General features: G+C 39.2%; 1 protein-coding gene across 1 annotated transcript in view; it reads right to left on the bottom strand.

Annotated features, from left to right (window-relative positions):
* Positions 1 to 19369, bottom strand: part of banp (BTG3 associated nuclear protein) — a 34734-nt gene extending 15365 nt beyond the window's left edge. The window contains exons 1-11 of the mRNA XM_006789546.2: positions 19201 to 19369; positions 14731 to 14809; positions 14439 to 14548; positions 14148 to 14347; positions 13960 to 14049; positions 13614 to 13786; positions 12303 to 12542; positions 10179 to 10337; positions 7214 to 7335; positions 5678 to 5749; positions 3703 to 3747 (exon numbers count right to left, since the gene is read on the bottom strand). Coding sequence (XP_006789609.1) covers positions 3703 to 3747; positions 5678 to 5749; positions 7214 to 7335; positions 10179 to 10337; positions 12303 to 12542; positions 13614 to 13786; positions 13960 to 14049; positions 14148 to 14347; positions 14439 to 14548; positions 14731 to 14800 — 1281 coding nt within the window. The 5' untranslated portion in view covers positions 14801 to 14809; positions 19201 to 19369. The remainder of the gene's footprint in view (positions 1 to 3702; positions 3748 to 5677; positions 5750 to 7213; positions 7336 to 10178; positions 10338 to 12302; positions 12543 to 13613; positions 13787 to 13959; positions 14050 to 14147; positions 14348 to 14438; positions 14549 to 14730; positions 14810 to 19200) is intronic.
* Positions 19370 to 23418: the final 4049 nt, after the last annotated feature.

The following is a 23418-nucleotide window of genomic DNA, read 5'->3' as shown; positions in this document are numbered from 1 at the left end:
GGGGATGAGAGGTGAAACATGTTCAAAACCTGAACAACTCCAGTTGCCTTCTTTTCAGACTCTTAAGACTATCATGACATGAATGACTGACAACCAACACAGACAACCGAAAAACTAGAATATCAATATGTTTCTGTGAACAGGCAGTATTGTCTGTTTAGAACATAAAGGTAGATTTGAACTCACAATACATGTTATTTAGTAAAAACGTGTTAATGTGAGAGTTTAAAAAAAGATCGATTTGGCAAAAACTCCAAAATTAACCCGTCCACTATCTTTAACAGTCCGTGGTAAAGAGACAAGGATATAAATCAACAGAAGAAGCTATTTAACGTCTTTCATGATAAAGCTTGTAAAGCCAGATCTAGACTCATCATCCCAATGAAAGATGACATCGTAATTTGAAACTTAAGGAGTGATTATTCAAACTGTACAGACTGTGAGCAGATATGACTCATATAAAGTCTACTCGCATAACAGACTGATGAGACAGAATAATGCAAGCCAGACCACCTTACAAAAAGGAAATACGCATGGATTAAAAGACCCCAAAAGAGCTATATAGTTATTTAGAAAAAGAAAGAAAAAATCAGTGCTGAGCTGAAAATTTGACTTTATTTTGATGTGGGTATCAGGTCCAAATATAGCTCAAATAGGACCACAGCAACCACAACCATGGCCACAACTACACTACATAAGTGTAGTGAAAGTTAAATAAAGAGGAAGTGGTCCGAGAGTGAGATAAAAAGATGGCTTTTCTGTGATGAATTGCGTAGGCTAGGTTACACCAACATAGCCTCAGCACTAGTCTGCCAGATTACAAAAACACTGACATCATTCATAGTCCACTTGATGTAAGGCTCTCTGCAAACACACAAATTACACATTTAAGAAAATACACATCAGGATCAAGTGTGATCTTTACTGTCTGTCTGAGATTCTTAACAAATGACGTTCCAAGACACACTGCAGCAATCATAATATAGCTATAATCTGTCATTTTCCTGAGTAAGTGCTATTACTACTAACATACTTGTGGAAGCACCGTTTCTTTTAAATGGCTCAGTGATTTAACTGCATGTTATCAAGATTTAAGAGTTGACCCAAGATTTGTTCTCCCTCCGGTACATGGGAATATGAGAATTTGCAATTGAAGAGATACTGCCATTGTCGCATGTAACTGGATGTGTGTGAACAACTCGACCTACAACATGAGGTCTGGCAGAGTAAGTCGCTTGGTGTTTGTTTTGGAAATTCTGATATCTTCTTACAAACCCAAAAAAAATATGAGCTTTAAAAAAAGGGAGTGATAAGAAGAAAAAAAAAAGGAGCTTTTCATTGGAATAGACTCTCAGATACCCCCTGAGGAATACAGAGTTTTTAGTTCCTCTATCTTGGGATGCAACACACAAAAAATACAGTTTCAAAAGTTACAGTTTTTTAATCTATGCCATGCAAACCATGGTGTATACCACAAAGAAGAGCTAACCCCGTTGGCAATCAGCAAGAGTAGTTCATGCACTCTTTGAACTAATATGAATAACTGCTGGAAATGTGTGCAATGGGACAAAATCTGAACCACACTCTAGCCAAAACTCCTTCTAAGATCTTAGAGAGAGACGGAGAGGAATGCTGCTGTCAGGCTCACCAAACAGGTCATCTGAGGACATGAACACGCATGTGTGAAGAGAAGGAGCATATGCATGTGTGCTGACTACCTTAATCAATTGAAAACACGCACCAAGCTTAACAGTCAATAAAGGAATACAAACAACAATAACAACAACAAAAATCTGATATAAAGCAGATGCATTCATGCAACCCAAATGTATGCACATGCAGAGTAAATGGCATCTTGAACCTATGAGGGAACTGAGTGATGGGATCATAATCAGACTATAAAATGAAAAACTGACCAGCTGGAAACAAGTGGTTTCAGCTGCTGGCTGTGGTGTAACTCCTTCTTTGCTCCAGATTTTGAGATATTATATATTGATGAGTGTATCCGTTTATAAGTAAAGTGTTGGGTGCCTAAAAACATAGATCTATTGTAATTGCTTACTGCTTACCATATTGGAAAAAGCCATTACCACACTGACTGCATAGATGGGTTGTTACATTACATTCTTTACCCTGGTTACTGGCATAATGTGCACAGAGAACGCCTTGTTTTATTGTTTCCTCAGTTTATGATAAAAACAAAATTATGACCAGACTTTATAAGACAACAAAATTTACGACCACGAAAGCCTGAATTTTAGGCTGCAGATTATTTTTGACTTTTTTCATAACAAACCCTGGAAGAAACCATTAAACTGGCAGTGCTTTCAAACACAATAGCTTTTGTTTATGTGCAGAATGAACTGCTGAGACACCGAAATAAAATCCAAAAAGGCTGGCCTGAGTCACCATTTTATAGCTCTACCGAAAATTACTATGCTTTCATTTTATGCTAGTAGAAAAGTATGCTTGCACATATTTGACTACCCCATAGTGTGCCGTACCTACGGGTGACATCAGATTGTTTGGTCAAAACTTTTTGCAGATGACAGCATCTTTTTGTGCTAGGTTGGCAACCAAAGTGTACAAACCCAGCAGCCATGTGATGTACCATAAGATAAGGTAAAGATGGGTCTGTTTGCGCACCCATCTCTTAATTGCCTTTAAAAAAAAGGTAAGTAAGCAATCTCCTTTTGATGATCCCAGGAAAGAGTTTGTGTAGCCTCCATTCAGGAAGAAAAGGCCCTCTGAGGCTGTTACATAATCACACCTGTGGTAACAAAATAGTATAACCACCAGACAGGGAGCGTGAGAAGGCACTTCCTTCCCTAAAGCCTAGCTTCTAGACAAACATGATGAAATAATGAATGTGAAATGGTGGTTGTCTTCAGGCATCCATATGTGGCATGTATCGGTGATACACAGCCAACGCTGCTTTGATCGAGACTCACTTGGATCTCAGAGGAAAGGATAAAGGAACAGGAAGGGCTCTCAGTCCAGTGACAGAGAAGGAAAGAAGGGAGTGGTATGAACAAAGACACGGACACCAAGAGCACAAAAGACATCTTGCTGTGTGTGTGTGTGTGTGTGTGTGTGTGTGTGTGTGTGTGTGTGTATGGCATGTATCTAATTAGTCTATCCTGAAACATACTGTGTTGAAACAGAAATGGGACACAAGCCTTTGTTATTTGACACCTTACCTGGTTCATTGATCACATTTACATTATATGTGAATGTCAACTGAAAATATCTCCTCAAAGTCATAATGACCTGCTCCATCCTTTAACCTCTAATCAGACAGTGTAATTGCAAACATAATCCACGAAGTATGAAAATATGAGATATATATTTTAAAATCTACAGCAAAGATCAGTTAGTGTTTTATAACATCTTTTGAGTTGCTGTCAGTCTGACAACCCAACCCAAAAGCCTCTGGATTTAGCCTTGCCTGGCAACTTTAATCAATTTTCAGTTGCTGGGTTTTCAGATATCCTAGATATACTTAGGACTTCCTATTTCATCTGCATTCCCCCCCCCCCCCCCCCCCCCCCACCCACCCCCAACCCTCCCTCCCCCACATATGTCAAGACTGCATTGTGCACAGTGCCTCAGAAACCAGAACGCTTCCAATACCAAAAATCGTGTCCCTTGCTTACACATTCTGCATATTCATACAGAAATCTTGCTTAAACGTGTTCTTACCTGTCCATCCTGGCCAACATGCACCTGGTGAATTTGGAGATTTCCCTGAAATTGAGAAATGTCATGTCAGTCAGCAGCCCTATGTTTTAATATAAAGACTTTGGTTTAACTACTCTAAGAAGCTGAAATCACATTAAGTTAAACAAGTCATTAAACTATCTAAGCCAATCAGATATGCAGTGTGAAAAGGTCAGCATGATAGGTTCCTGCCAATGTTTGTACTTGAGAGGAGGCGAATGGAACATCCATGTATTTTCATTTCTGGATAGAGTTCAACTCCCTGTTAACATAAAAAGAAATCTGTTTGCTCTGACATAAGTGCATGATTGTCTCAGATCGAGATATTGTGGCTATTAGAAAATCTCTAAACACCCACAGTGATATCAACAGGACCATTTTGCAAAAGGATATTATACAAGACACATTTAGCCATCCTGAGGTCTCAGCTGTTTCTGCTCTAGCTAATTTTATCTCATGTATATATGCAATACTGTCTCAGCTGCCATATGGCCAGAGAGCAGTGTAATCTCTCAAACAGCTCATTTCCTTTTTAAGCACACTAAAACCAATCCCTTTGATGAAAGGGGCCCGTTCCTAATGAAAACATATTCTGTGAGTGGCAGTTGGGAGAAGTGGGACTTTGTTGCTAAGCTTTGAACTCCAAAAAACAAACAATAGCATGGAATACGAAGGAGAAAAGACAGGGGGAAAAAAATCTGGGCTCAGCCACAAAGTACAGGAAAGGCTTTAGTGTTTTCTGCCTCCAATTTACTCCGTCTCTCTCCTTCAATTGTGCATTTCTTCCTCTAAGTGTCCTCTAGGAGTAGAACCGAATAGGAAATTAGAAAAACACTTGGTTAAGGTGTCAATTGCTTTTGCAATAATGCCGAGCTGTCAAGCATGTGTGGCCTGAATCATATACAGTATGTGATTACATGTATATATGTGTACACAGACTGGCGCCTTGAAATAAATCTCTCTCCCACATCCTTTAAAATCATTAGCAAAGATGTTGATGCGGAAATTCCTCTTTAAAAGTCGGGGTGGTTTGGAGTTGATTTCAACTGACAGGCTGTGTGCGCGCATGCAAGGATGTGTGGTGGGGAAAATAAGCCACCTGGGCATTACATGAAAACAAAATTCAAAACCTTGTGCATAATCTGGCAGATAGCATATATAAACAATAAGACATTCACTGAAAAAACTTTACTTTGGCTAAAATTCACTAATGTCTAAAACGTCTAGCGCAACACCAGACAAGCAGCTAGCTGCCAGCTAATTGTGTGAGCAAAACAAACATACAAGTTCTTGATAAACTTGTTTAAATTGCTTTACTTTGTAGAAGTAGACTAGTTAAAGAGACTACAAAAAGCTGCTTGTGAGATTACAAAATTAAACAGTCATTGTAAAATGAATGTAATCAGGACAATTATTCCACACTTATGCTTTCTTATAAGACATTGTATATTATGCTAATCAGCAGTTCTCTTGCCGTAAGAAGTTGGCTTTGAATAGATGTAATGTCGTGCAAAAAATTCATTTTTCAAGCATTCCTTTGTTTATAGTTAAACAAATGCAGTGGAAATCATACCAGTCCTACCATTGACTAGCTAAAATGAATAGAAGTGGTTGTTTTTGGTTGTTAATCAAAACAGGAGATTCTTCCAGCTCTAACAAATATTGTGGATAATTTCAGATGGCTTTTTAAACAATTCAAATCACAGAATTGATTTTCTACCCCCGAAACTTAACTTTGCTTAAATTTGACTTAACTATAAACAATAAAGAAAGGTAGGTACCAGCAGACGGCTGACTACAACCACTGGCGCCATCGTTCTACATAACAGTCATATTCTTTTTAGATACATGTTTAGTGAAGTGAATTTAATAAATCTAGAGAAGTGACTCAGGGTGGTTGTTTATTTTTCTTTTCTATTTTACAACCCCTCTTTCACGGGCGCACTTGCACACTAACCTCACTGTCCTGTGTGATCTGCACCTCCTCTCCTTGTGGCACCTGGGCTATGTGCAACTGCCCCTGTGGAATCTGAGACACACAGATGAAGATGAGGTATAGCTGAAGCTAGAACAATTTCATGAATATGATTTTAAAAAAAATTAAATAAGTTAAAAGGTATGTTTATATAATCTTCATAACTCACAATAACAAAATTGCACACAGTGGTTAGAAAGTCTTTTTAAGTTAATTCATCCTTTTTGGGTTTTCCCAGTCGTCATTACTGTAGAGCAGGGGTGTTGGACTCCAGGCCTCGAGGGCCGGAGTCCTGCAGGTTTTAGATATCAGCCTGGGTCAACACACCTGAATCACATGATTAGTTCATTACCAGTCTACTGGAGAACTTCAAGACATGTTGAGGAGGTAATTTAGCCATTTAAATCAGTTGTGATGGATCAAGGACACATCTAAAACCTGCAGGACACCGGCCCTCGAGGCCTGGAGTGCAACACCTGTGCTGTAGAGTGATAATAAAAAAATGTAAAAAAAGAAAAAGAAAGAAAAAAAAACAGTTGTGACTAAAGCTTACAAACCTAATGTTAAAGCTAAAGAAAAATAAGGAATTGACCTTCGATCCAAGATCAAGATCTACTGGAGATCACAGCCCGGGTTTGATTAGTAGTTCGAAGGTTGAACAAGCGACGACTTTTAAGTCTTTCTGTGTTCACTTACAGTGGGTGTGTGCGTGATTTAGCGCTTGCCTTTTTTACGAAGGCTTAGGGTCCATGGAGTGAATAAATGCCTTTTGTTACTATTTTATAGGACAATTGTTGAATCTATTATCTGTTACAGCATCTCTACATGGTTTGGCAACCTTTCCATCAAACTCTGACCCCAAATTCAAAATGTGAAAAAAAAGGGATGGAAAGATAGTTGGGACGCTCCCTTGATTCTAGAGATATTTGAAGCTTAGTCATTATCAGACCCCATTTATCACTAAGAACAAAAATCATATCCTTTACAATGAGTACGAGTTGATGCCCTCAGGAAAAAAGGTACGGGGTACCAAACTGTAAGTTAAATAGCTTTAAATTTTCTCTACTGCCATTATTAATCAAATTACTGAATGCTAATAGATGGAATTGTAAATGAGAGTTTGTATGCATCTGCTAGCTTACTGGGTGATTTCAGAGCTGAGGGAACTAAAAGATCCAGTCACTTCCTCTATCCGCCTACCTATAACACTGTACTGGGCCTGAACGCAACCTCTGACCATAGCATCTGTTCATGTACATCCCATGAGTCACTGGTTCACTGACATAATTTGCACTATTCCTCCAGAATGCCGTAAGGGTAATTGTAGTGGGTGGTGTGACCCATTCTAGTACACTATGAACTCAGCTCTGAGGGCCTCTTAGATGAAGTACACACATGGCAAAGAAAAGAACAGAGATATGAGCAGAAAGATTTTCTTCTGTTGTGTTTGCCAATCAATAAAAATGTTTTCTTATGAATTTAAAGAGAGTTGGGAATAAAAAAAAATCTGACACTCACCACCTGAACTTGTCCATCTTCACCAATACGGTGGAACTGGACCTGCTGATTGGCCAATGTATAGTGCAAGGTTTGTTGAGTGGCAGTCTCAATGTGAGCCGTTTCTTCTGTGATTCCTTCCTCTAGATAAGAAAAGCAATAAGATTAGTGATGCACTCGTGTACACAGTAAAAACAGGTGAGAAATAGCTTTCAATGGATTCCAGGATACATAACCAAATTCTAATAAGAAATTCTGGATCATCCTAGGCCATCCACAGAATATTACTGTGTTTAAAATGTATCAGACACCACTTAAATATACATCAAAGACTCCAGAGAATCATCAAACAGATTTGTGGTGTAGCAGCCAAACTCAGGGTCTGGGTTTCGTTATCAGAACAGCAGTCCGAAACCCTGACCAGACCTGGCCATCATCCCACGGAAATGCACAACAGCATCTACAGAGATGCCAAATAGATATCAGTACCCTCATCCAAAGTGGAGCCTGGCCGCAAAATAAAATATCACTTTCTCCTTTTCAATGTTTAAATATAAAGTAATAAAAGACCTATTTACAAGAAGTGACATTAATGAGAAAAGTAATCGGATTGCTTTTTTAAGTATGAAAACAAAGAAATTTGCAACATGAGGAAGAACTCTTGCTTGGGAAATTTTGGACTCTACATGATAATTGATTATTAAATATTCCAGTTCTGATTTATGCAAAATGAGTAATTTGTGTTTGTGATGTATGTTATTGGATGCATTCGCAACTAATATTTTGCATTGTACATTCTGGGGTGTTTGTGGCTCATAAAGGCGGGGCCTGACAACCCACACCTAATTTGTGCTCATGGGTTATTTGGGTTTCCCCTGCAGTCTTACATTTCTCTGGTCAGAGGTGAGAGGTTTTGGCTCACAGGGAGGGAAGGACTGCAGGCATTGTGTGCAGATTACAACCATCTGCACAATCTGCTTTTGGGTTCCGGTCTTGTAATGGCTTTCATGTAGCTGAAAATAACTAGCTAATAAATAGCTAAAATGAGATGAAGCAAGGTACTCTGTGTCTCTGTGGTTGTTGACTATTTTCACTCCTGCCAAAAAGCAGTTTTAAAAAATATGTGGAAATTGATTTAATTCACCCTTTGCTGCAAATAAGGCTATCTATCCAAAACCATTATAATAGTAGTGTTTTTTCAATTCTCAATTTTGGATTCCCAAATTTGCCTACTAATATTTGCTCCTGCAAAACACTGATGTGGGATTCATGGTCCTATATAGTCATCCGTTTGTATTGCCCTTAACCAGTGCACTCGCTGGTTGATGGCATTGGCTGTTGTGATGGCAACCCCCAAACCACACGGTGGACATGATTTGGAGCAGTCAAGCTGAAGGGGCTATATGAGGCTTCATTAGCCTTTCGGACTCTAACCACTGCCGACAGGTACCGACAGGCCAAGGAGAGTGTGGCTCTGGCAGCAGCTGAAGCAAAAACTTCGGTAAGAGGGGAGTTTTATGAGGCCATGGAACAAGTCTTTCAGTCGACCTTGAATTGATTCTGGCAAACCATGAGGTGTGTCAAAATCGTTCCCTAGGAAAGTCTATGCCAACGTACTAGAAAGGAGAGTCCATCCGTTAGTCAAACCTTGGATTCAGGAAGAACAAACCAGTTTTCCTCCTGGTCAAAGAACTCTTTATCCTTTGGAGGATACTGGAGGGTGTAAAGGATGCAAAGGAGTCTATAAGTCTATACGAGTTCTGGGTAGTGAACAAAATAACAAGATCACAGATAAAAGTGACAAAAATAAAAGTTCCCCTAAAGGGTGGCTGGCCCCTTAGCAATAGGGTGAGAAGTTCAGTCACCTTGGACAGACTCAGAGTAAAGTACTCTACACACTGAAAGGATAGATCGAAACTCCAGTAGAGGTGGTTTAGGCATGTGATAAGGATGTCTACTCGCTGGAACACTGGGGTGATTACACCTCTTGGCTGGCCTAGGAAGGCCTTGAATGAACTGGAGGGAGAAGGAGACTGGGCTTCTCTGCTTAGACTGCTACCCCTGGTTGGATGGATGGATATAGAGATGCACTTTGTGCAGTCCTACAAAAAGTCAACATTGCCTGAATGCAATAACGCTAAGAGTAGGTAAAATGGTGATTAGTTAAAAAGCTGGATTGAACAGAAAAGAGAACGGAAGATTCACTTCCAAGAGTAAGACACACGAGAAAATCACAGATTAGAAAAAACAAAACAAAACAGAGGAGATGTCCCCATTATGAGTTTGGACACCGTTACAAAATGTAGCCAAGGACCTGCAAAATGTCTAGCATCTACATATTGCCATTCCAGGAACTTGGTGAAAATCCTGAATATTAGCAGGTGCAATTAATTTCAAACATTTTGAAAATAAGGTAGGTGTGCCCAAATGAACTATTTGATGTGATCTAAATAATAGCAACCATATAAAAAGCTCCGAGCATCATCCAGAATCTGCATGGAGAATGTGCGTGGAACAAGACACAGAGGGTGGGTTTATTACTCACCAAATAAAAATACATGCATATGTACAGAGAACATCTGGTTTAGTGCATCTGTTGACCCATCCTCAAACCAAACGTGACCTCATAGTTTTGCTTAGATATACTGTGGCCATCAACAGTATTTACAAATCGAGATTGTGTGACTGCAAAGCTCTTTTTAAGATCAATCCAGTGGTTTCACTTTCTGCCCCACTGACACTGACAAACAGAAAACTAGTTTTCTAACTGGCCTATAAATAAAAACAAAGAGTGTGCAACAGATGTCTCCTTCTGCTGCAGTTTACTTTTACAATTTTGCCTCTACTTTGATCAGAGAATAATTACAGAAAACTAGCTAAATTTATCTCCACATTAAGACAAATGAACGTGTACCAGTGATGTTAGAAACATTTATACTTATGTAACAAGCCTCTGGTAAAAAAAAACCAAAAACCTGTACTTTACCTGTGACTGTGTTGCGAGGTGTTCGTTTAGAGAAGCTCTTGACAGCCAGACTCTGACCACGTTGCTTGCGTCTCCAAGCAGTGCGACACTTTGAGTCAATGCTCTGCTTGATCCGGTACCAGTCTGATTCGGTGATGCCAAATTTGTGGAATAAGTGGCCTGTGGGAGCATGAAGAGGTCAATGTTACCTAAGGTTTAAATCAACAACCTAAAATTAGTGAAATATTCCTTATTTCATTTGTCTTGTTCAGTCTCTTTCCGTACTTTCTGCACACTTAAATATTAACACATTCAACTGGTGGCAAGAGCATGAGCAGATTCCTCATTAGGCTTAATTCTTAACTTTTTAGAAGAATACAGTCATATAGCTTATACTTAAAAAAAAAACAAAAAAAAAAAATTAGGAATTTTTCAGATCCACATGCAAAAAAATGGGGGGGGGGTAATAAATACCTAAATAAATGAAATCGCACTTGATCCAAAACATGTAATACTGCAGATTCATCCTGCTGAAACTGTGTGCTCGATGTGAACGGCACACCATATTCATACACATTTTACACATCAGGTGTGTAAAAGCCCCTGATTTGCAATTGGTAGTTACTGTGTAGGTAAGGTAAATTGTCCTTTCTTTTTTGTTGTTCTCCTCTGAATGGGAACCATACATAGAACAAATAATGGCTCATACTTCAGTGACATCACTCTTCCTCATTAGCAAATGAACACACCCCGGAAATCCTCCCTATTTTAGTTAACACTTTATATAGCATAACTCAAAATGACTGAGCGAGTCTATAAACTTCTCAGAGAAGTGTTAACAGAGATCAGGGCAGAGGGTCTTTTCCCCGTAGAACGGGAGCCACATATATCGCCCCCTGGCAGCCCAAAGATAGAATGCAGGTTTAAGACACTGGATTTGGTTTGACTTTTTCATTTTCCCAGAAGCAACATTTACCTTTTACACTCTCTTTGGCCTGAACAAATCTACATGTAACTACACACCCATGCTGTTGAGAGGAAATAGAGTCTGATCGGCCAAACTACAAGGCAGCAAAAAGGCATGATGGTGTGTGCTGTGGGGATACTTCTTTCTCACCTCAGCACAGCTGGCCAGTCATGGTGTGACAAGGTTGTGATTGTTGGATCTTTTTTTGTTTTGCCTTGTCCAGACACTTACAGCAAAAGGTTACCAAGACATCCCCTAGCCAACTGGACAAGGTGTGGGAGGAGGGGATTTCTGACTATTTGACCATCTTACATGCAGTTCACAAAGAATATTAATTCTGCTTATGTCTACTTGCACCAATGGGGGATTCAGTGGGTACATTAGAACTCTGGAGCAAAGTTTAAAGATAACTGAGACCCTTTTAACACTGTAAGAAGAGCCTATAGCTATATAAATAAATATTTTTGTCACAGGCCTTTCATAAATATCTATCTGCCTACCAGTGTAACCCTGACTCCACTTAATCAAGAATCAAAGAGTTTTTTTGCACTGAGAGTGACTCCATTAAGATCTTTCTACCAGACATGTGCTTGTCATTTAGAGTCTGGTATGTTCTGAAATGTGTTGCACATTAATGCATGTGTGCAATGATGAATGGATGTTGTTGTAACCCGTCTTGGGAATACAGAGTGCAGTCTATTTTCTGTGTTCTACTCAGTGCTGCTTTGTACGAAATGTGGGACGAAACATGGAAAGGTCTCAGAGAGTTCATTTATTACTTAAAATCAAAAACTGAAAAAGTCAAACCCTGACATAATGAAATTATTAGTATATAAGAAACCATGAGGTAAATAGTAGTTACCAGATGCTCTCTGTGCACTTGACAGGGGCTAACTTTACAAACACTCCCAAAGAACATATTCCAAAGCCCATGGTAGCATGAAGCCCTAAACTCCTGATACTTTCTAAAAATGTATCAGTACCCGCAGCCTACAAATAAAATGTTACAGTATCTCTACACGGTTTGGCAACTTTTCCATCAAACTCTGCATGACAAATAGCATGTCAAACAGCTTGTCATGGAAGTATGTTCACTACCAGACCTACCACTGCTCTGTCAAAAACAAATAGTCCCCCAAAAATTACCAGTATTAGATGGTTATGTTATCAAGACTCACAGCGGATGCCGTAGATCATAAGTGGGTCCAGCTGCTTCTTTCCATGTTTGCCCTGCCCAGAGAGATTTGACATGGCCTGGACCTCACGGTGGAATAGGTAGTCCAGCAGCGTCAGCGCCATTTTCTCTGCTGTACGACAGTTTGTGCTGATATGAAGCATATCAGCTGGAGATATTGGACAGCGAACTCGCATCTCTGGGTTGTTCTCATCTCCTAACCAGGTGCCGGCTGGATAATCATCTAAAGAACAGAGGAGGAACGGCTCTTCAAAGAGTTGCACAGATTGAGAAATATTTTACAGCAACAGCCACTGAGATAATTGATATAATACGACAGCACCCCCATGTGGCAGTAAGAAGGAAGTGAGTGAATTTGTGTAAAACTTAGTATAACTGTTATAGAAAAAACAGAATATGTGGTTTGGCTGTTTGGTCACAGTGTATGCTAGCTATTAAGTAAACCACATGACCAATGCATTAGGCATATGGTAACATCTAACTTGCTGACTAACAGAAATTTTTATAATGGTAACCCAAAGTTGAATAATAGTTTGCCTTTGAAGGTAACCAAGAGATTCAGATCCAATAAAAATTATCCAACCAACAAGCACAACTATGGGACAATGTGGACTTCATTTAAGTTTGCATAGTTAACTATTTTCTCTTGGTTTCAGACAGAAAAACACAGTAAGGCAACTGAAGGCATGAATAATGCCTAACAGCATCTGAGGCAGAAAAACAGGGAAATTAACACATCAGCACAGTTTGCCATCTATTTAATATGGAGATTAAAAGAGTCACGTTAGCCACATTAAACAACTAAAAACTGAACAAAACATTCAAAATCAATTACTGAGACGTCTAAAAATGTCAGGGGGTAATTTACTGCAAGTGACTTTTCCTTAGAGAGTTGACGCAGATGAACATGTTGAACGCTGTGTACTTTTAGTGCATAATTGCTTTTGCTATTAGTGGGATTGCAGATGTGACATTGTTGAGGCTTGTTGCTGTGAAGTCGCCAAAGATCAGGAAGTCATTTTGAAAGACAAAAAACAAAAGCCTGAAAAACCCCTAGCTTCCCCGCCACAATCAGTAATGGTAGTGCTCACCATATGTGACTGTTGCTCTCTACTGTAGAAAAATTATGATGCAGAAATTTTGAACACATGACAGAACTAAGTTTGAAAATGAGTAACATGGGCATTAAAAACAACCTATGGCTCTATGTAAGTAATATACTTGTCCTTTTGTAATTTTAAGAAAAAACTAAAGATATGTGCCTTTCTGTGCCTCTTCACCAGCGTGGTCATACCTTCTGCATTGAGTGTGATGAGAGTGACATTTTGGCCTTTCTGTGCATTGCTTGATTGACCACCGTTGGAAACACAATCACTGGCCTCTGAGCCACTCTCCTGTTCCTCTTGACTCTCTTCGGGGCCAGGGACCTTTACTAGGATGGTGTTGTGTCGCCTCCTGGTCACTGTGCTGCAAAGAAACACAATGCACTGACAGATCTTGTTTGGCCAGAAAAACAGAATAGGTACACTCAGACTATTAGCTCAACTGAAAAATTGTGATAAGGCAGTAACTTGAAAAAAACTTGTGTGGTGGTGTGTTTGGACAGATATAACATACAGTATAATAAGTGTGCCACTCACTTGCTAAGCAGGTTCTCCAGAGGAGTGTCTTCTGGACTTGAGGGCTTCGGCGGTTCACTGCTCACAATAACATTTGTTTGTGGAACAACACTGAGAGCAAAACAAATAGTTTTCATTTTCATTTTCATTGAACTTTTAACCTGCCTGACTGACTGGTGGCCAATATGGCACCAACATTTAGAGCTTACCATCGCACTTTGTTCCAAGTCTGAGTGGCCCCTTGAGGGGATCCTGCAACCATAGGAACCTGAATGGGACTTCTGGCACATGGTGCCATGCTATCCAGTTTGCGTGCAAGGTTTTTGCATGCAGCATCCAGAGACTGTAGCTTTGACTCAATTCCCTCCAGCCGCTGGCTGATTGATCCAGTGAATGATACCAACAAGTTCTGAAAAAAATTCAAAAGCAAAATTAAGCTCTACCAACTACATATAAATGTATGACCAGTAAACAGTATATGGTTTATAAAGAGCTGCTACCTTAATAAGAGCAATATCTTGATTGCCATTGTTATTCTCCTGGCCGTTGCTTAATTTCCTTCTTTTCTTCTGAGACCTTTCTTCATCATCTTCGTGATTGTCCATCATGTCTGCCATGAATCAAAGGAAAAGACACCCTCAAAACAACACACCAAACCATCCTGTTAGATTTGACTTCAAGAGTGAACGTGTGCTTCTACACAGGATAAAAGTACTAACTGTTTGCTTAATCCTAACCTTATATTATAAAAAGAGTCTAATGACCTTTTTTTTTTTTGCAAAGGAATCTTACCAGTACGATTTTCCTGGTTAAAGTCCTCCACTGTTATTTGCACAATTTCATTCAGCTCTTGTTCAGACATTGTTCACCGCTGAAATGCAGGAAGAACATGTTCAACTTAAAAAGACATTAAAATATTCATTTACTGATATGTTTATATAAATTAAAATATCTTTTTGCTATGTCTGTTTCTATTTACACATTAGCAGTGGGCAATATGATTGTAGGGAATTTCTGTTTTCTTTGTATTATTGTATAGAATAGAATAGTCCTTAATTGTCATTGTACATGTACATCGAAAATATGGGTGCTCCATGCCAACTACACAGGAATAAAATATAAATAGTAAGACAACAGGAATAAATAGTAAACAGGAGAAATATACCAATTAGAGGAATATATACAAATATAAGAGAAAGGCACACATTGGAGAACAGAGTGCTTGGAAGTAGTTTAAAGGAATTGGCCTGAGTATAGAGTCCGTATGTGAGTGGCCTGAGTGATGAGAGTTACTCGGACGATGGTTCAGATTGGTGAGGTGTGGGGGGATAGTTTTTGTTAACAGTCTGAATAGCCCAGGGGAAGAAGCTGTTTGTGAATCCGGAGGTGTGGGACCTGATTCAACTGAGGCACCGACCAGAGGGCAGCAGGTCAAACAGGTTTCTCAGTAGTGGCCCCTGCGTACCAAACATCCAGGCAGTAGGAGGGCACGCTCTCCACTGAAGAGTGGAGCAGCAGCTTCTGGTTCAGGTTATTCTGCTTCAGGACACAGAGAAAGTGCAGCCACTCTTGGGCCTTCTTTACCAGGGCATTTGTGTTGTGGGTCCAGGTGAGATCAGTGGGGATCAAGTGCTGTGAGGCAACTGTTGTTCCGATATGGTACCATTTTAAATAACACTCAATTGAATTGGATTGAAATGTAATTTAATCTCTTCACAAAAACATACAACTTTTTGCAAATGAAACTCTTTAGTGCCATGTAATAGTGCCGTGCAGAGATAAACCATGATAAAGTATATTAAAAAAAATCATGCACAGACACCTCTGGCTGCAGGAAGAATGCTACTGTGTGTGTATTTCCCTTCACTGTAAGCAGCAGTGAAGCTGCCTTTGACATTCTACTCACATTTTAAGGCATAACGACAGCCCTGGGCACCTTCTTCAGTTTGAAGTCTATTTTCTTCTGTTTTGCATGCAAGAGAAGTATCGTGTATTGGACTCTTAAAGTAGCCAAAATGTAGGTAACCACAAAGCAGTGGGTGAAGACGATGACCGAGGCCTGCAGCTGCATGCACACTGCTTTCACTAAATACACTAAATAACATGTGTAGCAGAGTGTGAGAAACAATTTAACTAAAGAGGCAGTGTTCCTCTCAAGACTGTTAAAACAGTACTGGAATAAACAACCCACTTTCCAAAGGTTTACGAACTGATGATTAGGTAATAATGCTACATAAATAACAACCTTTAGTCTCAAAAGCTGACTTTGTGTTGGCTGCTAAAGAACTACTACCCCTGGCAGAGAAGAAATGCAAAACCAAAAAAAAAAAAAAGATGCATGAAAAACTACCCCGCTGCTTACTTGATTTTGAATTTATAGAGTCAACCACTTGTTTCGGGTCTTACCGAACATACTATAAAGGTCATTTTTTCAAAATGATGATCGAATTTAGAGTAAAACAGACAACAAATCAGGGTATACGTCACAGCATGGCAAGTCGCGGTGATTTGAGCGCACAGTGTGCCTCAGCTTTTCAGATCAATCCATCATTTGAAACATTGAGTTACAATTCACTGGCAGTGGTCAACATCCTCAAGTCAAGTATTCATGACAGGATTTCCAAAAAAGGCATTTGTGCCATTTATCTTTTACATGAAGTCTCAAGTTTTCATGACACATACTGTGTTTGTATCTGATGTTCTACAATTTATGCTCAAATACTTGGTTGGGTACGTTTGTGTGTGTGCAGTTAATCATTATTTTTGAAAAAATTAATATAAAGTATTGACCTTAGCAGTATTGGTGTTGTGTGCACCCCAAGGTTTACTTATGTAATCTCAAAGGTCTTCTTCCATTAAGTGTAGCTTTATATAATAACCACTATGTTATAAATAGTACAACAATAAAGGTTCTCTCCTCCAATACAAATGTTTGACATGTTTAGTTAAGTTTTATCTTTTCTTGTCCTCACACAGGAACTCCATATTCTTAAACCAAGTACAACTCTGGGCTGTATAACAAAAGATAGATCTCTACAAAAATGCCTGTGTCCTGAGTAACACTCCAAAGTGGCAGTTACTACGACGGAATATTAGGAGCACATTAAAAGAAAAGCAATACTGTTGATCGTTTTAATAATAAAGTTGTGGAAACGTAGAGATCATCATTGTTGTGTCAAGACAAACTGCCATATTTTCTATACCCTGTACAAAATTCCTTTGTTTAGATGAATTAGTGAAACAAATTAATTAGCCCTTCTGTGATACAACATACATCCTCTTCATTGGACAAGAGTGAAACCATCAACAACCTTGCATCTATCCATTACCAGCCATTTAATTTTGTACAAACCCACTCTTCTTAGTTTATGTCTTTGTCTATCTGACCAGATGCATCTTTCTGCAGCATCTTTTTGACTTATCACTTTATACTTATCAGGAGATGAGAAATCATATGCTTCCTTGTTACTAAAACCGATTCTGAAATACAGTTTCACTAACCCAGAGACTATGGCAACTGTGGCAGTTTGTTTTGTGTAATCGCCACATATAATTTTTCTCCCCCTTATAATAGTATTTTGACTTTAATCTCAAAATGATCGATAATATTTTTTTTCTTAATGTGGTCCTAATACTCATACATAGTCATACAGTTAGGGTTACACTTTTAATAAGCTACCTTTACACAACAAATATATGACAAAGTAACTCCCACAAAACTGTCAAATTCAGTAACCCAAGAAAGATCTAGCACTTACACACTCCAAACTAATTTATTGTTGCAAGTTGCAGTAGAGTATTTGCAACTTCTGATCCGTGTATCAGTCCACTTGAATACATGTTATAAGTTGTCCTGTTTTGAGCCTTTATGTATTGCCAAATATTGAAAAAAAAAAATCCTGTACAATTCATCGAATTTTAGCTACTGCTTTTCATTTGTTTCACTGCTTTGTTTGCCTACTTTCAAGGTTTCCTTAGTCTTTGTGTCATAACTGCACAATTGCTTTAGTGATTTGCCTACATTTTGGAAACAAAATGTTGGAGCTGTAATGCAAATGCCAACACCAACACATTTTTAGCGCAGTTGTGGAACAAATTATTTTAAAAAAAAATGTATTACTCCAGAAATGCACAGCACCTCATTTAAAATGTGTGAGAGAAGGATCCGTCTATTGTAAATACAAGGCTTATATCCTCATAACAGCCACGAATAAACTAACAATCATGTTGTGTGTATGAGAAATGATATCCAGAGTCATGATCTCGCAGCTTTGTCTTCCTGAGTCATTTCCTCGTTTCCCAAACATGGCAAAAAAGCATAGATGCATAAGGGAAAATTACAATAATAATCAAAGTATGACATTTTTATGTGGGCCCGTCTCTACGTGGCTAACAAAAGCATGGATTGCAGCTTAAGAGTAATAGTTTGCGCCATTACTTTACATTTAAAAAATAATAATAAATGTGTGCTTTGTCCTTAAACTTACACAAAGGAAACTTTGTTACTGAAGACACACACCATTTATGTAAGGGGGTTTATTTGAATGCTATGCCCAACATAAAATGAGCGAAAATCAGTTTTAGAGTAGCTCAACTAAATTAAGCCCTATGTAAAACGATCTGAAATTGCAAAAGCTCCTGGCGCTTTTTTTAAGCAGGCTACCGTTACCTGTGATAGTGGCTAGCTATAAGGAAACGCGATCGTACACAGCTGTTTCAGACTATTTTCTTTAGACTTTAGCTGCTTAGCCTAGATTACTACAGTTTAGCTTACAAATATAAAGAAATGGCACGGAGCTGGTAAACGTCTACTAGCCAAACTAACGAGCTTTAGATTGGTTAGTTAACTGGGCGGGGGTCTGACGATGCTAAACACAGGCGAATAAACGGAGGAAAACTAACTTGGAGCATCTATTTGTTATGTATCTATGTAATGCGACTCGACATACGGTTCAAAACTACTGTACTTCAGATATTTTATTTATTTTTCATTAGTTAATTAGCGTCAGCAGAATCATAACTAGCAGCTAAAGTTAGCTGCCGCTACAAAATCGGATTTGAAAGCTTGCATGCTAACTTAAAGGAGACGCTATTTAAGCTAGCGTGGTAGTTAGCATGCTAGTTGGGCCTAAAGGCCTTTGGAGCGTAATGCAAGATTCGTTTAATGCTGAAGCAATCGCTAAATTAAATGTGATTTTGATGCAGCTTCTCTCCTCATTCTCGCACACAACACATGTACCGTGTAAGATTGGGTTATATTACCGTGTGAATGGTGAATTCTCGTGTTGTTTGTAGAGCTTCCGATAATGGCGTCGTTCCTCGCGAGAGATGAGACCTTGCCTTCGTGTGCTTCACACGAAGGTTTTCTCAACGCTCATTCAAGGGAGCTCAGTCTGCAGGAGACCGCTTGTCACCGCTGTAGACGCCACTCACAGACTGCACGATTGCTTCTTTTCGAGCTGTTTTATCTGAATCTGAAAAAAGCCGAGTTCCATTAAATTGTACAGTTTATTCGACTACTCATCATGATACCCCATGAAAATAAAGCACAGTATCTTAATACAGCCTCTGTTGCAAGCACCGAGATTGGATAAAGGGATGACATGTTTGTTTAACCCTGTAATTTTTAAACGTCCACAAAACGTTTCTTACATCCATGGTAATCCAACTCCTCAGGATTGTGTTTTATCTTGATTTAATCATAGTCTTTGTTTGCATCAGTAGATACCTTATAGTGTATATATTACTGTATTTTAGTATTTTGGTTTCCCAGTGATTGGAGTAAATGGGTTTATTTTCCTCTACATTATTTGCCCTTTTATGTAGATGATTTGGCACAAGAAATTAAGCAGGCCACTAACTATTGTTCACAATGTAGATGACTCTGATCTTTATTTCTGAGACGGATAATTAGCAAAAATGATCAAATACAACAACAAAAAAAAGCAAATTCAGTTGAAACATTACAAAATTCAAGGTCAGCTGAAGCGCAAGTGTATTTTTATCAAGCGTTTTACATTTACTTGTTTGGTCTTCAGTGTACATATAAAGGTGTTTATTATAGTCAAATAAACATGTTAACTATAGAGCAAGAATAATACATGCAAAATGTTGCAGGATAGAGAAGAATAACTTATACAAACAATATATTTTATTTTATATATTAATATCATAGAATATGCCAATATCTAGTATAGAGCATATTGCTTTGCACTAGAATGTAACTCTCTCAACAACTGCGGTGAAGAGGTGGTGAGTGCTACAAGTAAAAGCAGCAAATGACCAGCAGATGGAGCCACTGGCAGGCTCAGTCCATCTTTCCGCTAGGCAGGGATTTGACACACTGTTTTTAGGCATTTTTCTGTTCCACTGGGTAATACAAGAATAAGAAAATGCAGCAGATATTAGGTTATTACAATCACTATATTAAGTGTCTATTAACTCTCCACATAGCAGTGGTTGCACTTTTCATCATTAGGAGCTGTATGGGTAGAGCTAGATAGCATTGTTTAAAAGGACTCAGATCTGCAGATGAGGCTCAAGGTTCAGTTCATAGTACGAATGGTGATGCAGAAGGGCTGTTCCTGGCTGGAATACATGTCTGTAAATAAAAATATTTTAAAAATAACATATTCTTATTTGCACACCAGTGTGCTACAATGGGAGAATTTTTCCTGCCATACATCTCAGAATCAGAAAGGGTTTTATTGCCAAATGTTGAGCAGGTTTACAACATTAGGAAATTGCTGCGGTACTTAGTGCAAACATACTGTCATATAACGCTTAAATAGACATAAAAATAAGAATTAAAAGTGCTAAGTAGATAGATATATACATGAGTGCAGGTGGTGATCAGTGCCAAACATTGAATGATGCAGTGAACACAGTGTAGGGTCATGTGTTAGTGGTGGGAACAGTCATATGGTTATTGTTCATGAGTCCAACAGCAGAGGGGAAGAACCTGTTCTTATGGCGAGAGGTTCTGGTGCAACTGGACCAGAGCCTCCTGCCTGAGGGGAGCAGGTCAAACAGACTGTGTCCAGGGTGAGAAGGGTCAGCTGTGATCCGAGCTGCACGCCCCAGTGTCCTGAAGGTGTACAGGTCCTGCAGAGATGGGAGTCTGCAGCCAATCACCTTCTCAGCAGAGCGCACAACACGCTGCAGTCTCTGTTTGTCCCTGATAGTGGCTCCAGCGTACCACACGGTGATGGAGGAGGTGAGGATGGACTCGATGATTGCAGTGTAGAATTGCATCATTGTCCGTGTTGGCAGGTTGAATTTCTTCAGCTGCCTCAGGAAGTACATCCTTCCTCCCACTCCCACTTCAGGTCCTGGGTGATGATGGTACCCAGGAAGCGGAATGAGTCCACAGAGGTGATGAGGGTGTCAGTCAGGATGATGGGGGGGAGTGGGGCTGTGTGCTTCCTGAAGTCCACAATAATCTCCACTGTCTTCTGGGCATTCAGCACCAGGTTGTTGTGGCTGCACCAGGACACCAGACGTTTAACCTCCCTCCTGTAGGCAGACTCACCCCCGTCTAAGATGAGTCCAATAACGGTGGTGTCATCTGCAAACTTGATTAGCTTGACAGACTGGTGGGTGGAGGTGCAGCAGTTAGTGTACAGGGAGAAGAGCAGAGGAGAAAGAACACAGCCCTGAGGGGAGCCGGTGCTGATGGTCCGGGAGTCCGAGACATTCTTTCCCAGCCTCACATGCTGCTTCCTGTCCGTCAGGAAGTCAGTGATCCACCGGCAGATGGGATCAGGCACATTCATCTGGGAAAGCTTGCCTTGGGGAAAATCTCCTCTGATATGTCTAAAAAAATACTTTCCTCATTCAACCTGGTAAGTTTAGATTCATATGCCTAGAAAAAGGTGTCAGTTTCCAGTGGTCACGATGAAAAATATTAGATCTTTCATACTGCATACATGGTTCGCTCATTTCCTTTCCCTTTTCTTATTTTATTGTTAAATGTCTACTGTTTGTTTGTTTGTTATTTAATTTCTGGGTTATTTTATGAATATAATCCTTTGTTTGATTCATTGTTCGGGCCTCCTCGATTTTCCTCATCATGTCCTAGTCCATTTAGAGAATGACAACATTTCAGATTGTCATCCAGGGTTAGAAAGAGAACAGGAAACAGATTTAGTGTATGAGCAAGTACTTCTTTGTGTTGCACTTGTCTCCAGTGATTACTATTATGAGTGTTGCTGCCAGAATGTTCATTGTTTAGCCTTCATTAAATGTGGAGACACTCACCCGTCTTTCTTAGAAAAAACGAGTGTCTTCTCAGCTGTGTCATTTTTTCCCTTTTTTTCTTTTTTGGCCTTTCTTGTTTTCGGAGTAATCCTTGGTGGCGATATCTGTTGGGTGTAGGTATTTCAGAGCTCCGGCTGTTGAGGTTTAACCTTTCAAAATGCCTCTAATCCAGCAAGCGCTAGAAGATGGGAACATAAAGCTCAGTTTAGGCAGGATCAGGGAAAGTTTGTAGATTGTGGCCAAAAGGATTAAAATTATACTCGCCTGCATACATCAAGTGGCGAAGTGGCAGATGTCTAGTTAATGGTGTTTTGAATATGGCAGCATCTGAAGGAAGTGTTTGCTGGTATTAGATGAGTCTATATTAGATACAAACTGCAGGAATGATGACTTATGCTGCATTATTCCTAGAAACAAGTGATCAGAAACATCTCAGTCCTTTCTTCTGATTAACCTCGTATTGTGGTTTATCCTTTAGTTTAGCTTTTACTAAATAAATACAGGACTTTTATTGAAACATGTGCTTTCATTCATAGTTTGACCTCCCTGACATCCCTGAAAGTGAATGGCAGAGAATGGCACCAAAAAGGGCACTAGAGATATTATTTTATTAGTAGATATTATCACATGCTGTTCACCATTGTCTTGTTCAGGTATAGATAAAGACAGCATGACCACCAGTTTTAAACATTTTCTACAAGGGCGGGAATGCAGTAGGTTGCTCCCAAGATAGTGTGAGATGAATATCTGCTTTTAAGGCTATTATGAGAATGAGAACCTCTTGAATTCTTGAATTTCTGATCTTAAGCATACTACAGGACATGAATAGAATAGTAATGATCTTTAATAATATGTATATAATAATAATATGTTAATCTGCCTGTAGCAGACTGGTTCCTGCTATATATTAATGTGAAAAAAGGACAACTATGGAAAACATCCTGACTAAACATTCCCCTTCCACTCAAAAGTGGAAACTGCTTAAGGTGCAAGAAGATTAAAATTTCAGTTTTTGGAATTCAGGGTGGCATTTGATTGGTAAATAATAGAAATTTCTTTTTCCCTGACACAAATGGACGGCTAAATCAAAACTGACACCCCCTGTGTACGATGAAAAGTGCCAGTGAGTGAAAGGAAGGGCAGTCCTTAAATAATGTTTGACAGAAAAATGAGTAAAGGACAAAATAACTCAAAAGGCAATCATTGGCGAGGATATGAAGT

This window comes from Neolamprologus brichardi, chromosome 7 (assembly GCF_056152115.1).
Source record: "Neolamprologus brichardi isolate AB-2024 chromosome 7, ASM5615211v1, whole genome shotgun sequence".
Taxonomy (NCBI): Eukaryota; Metazoa; Chordata; class Actinopteri; order Cichliformes; family Cichlidae; genus Neolamprologus; species Neolamprologus brichardi.
This window is presented reverse-complemented; position numbering and strand designations above follow the sequence as displayed.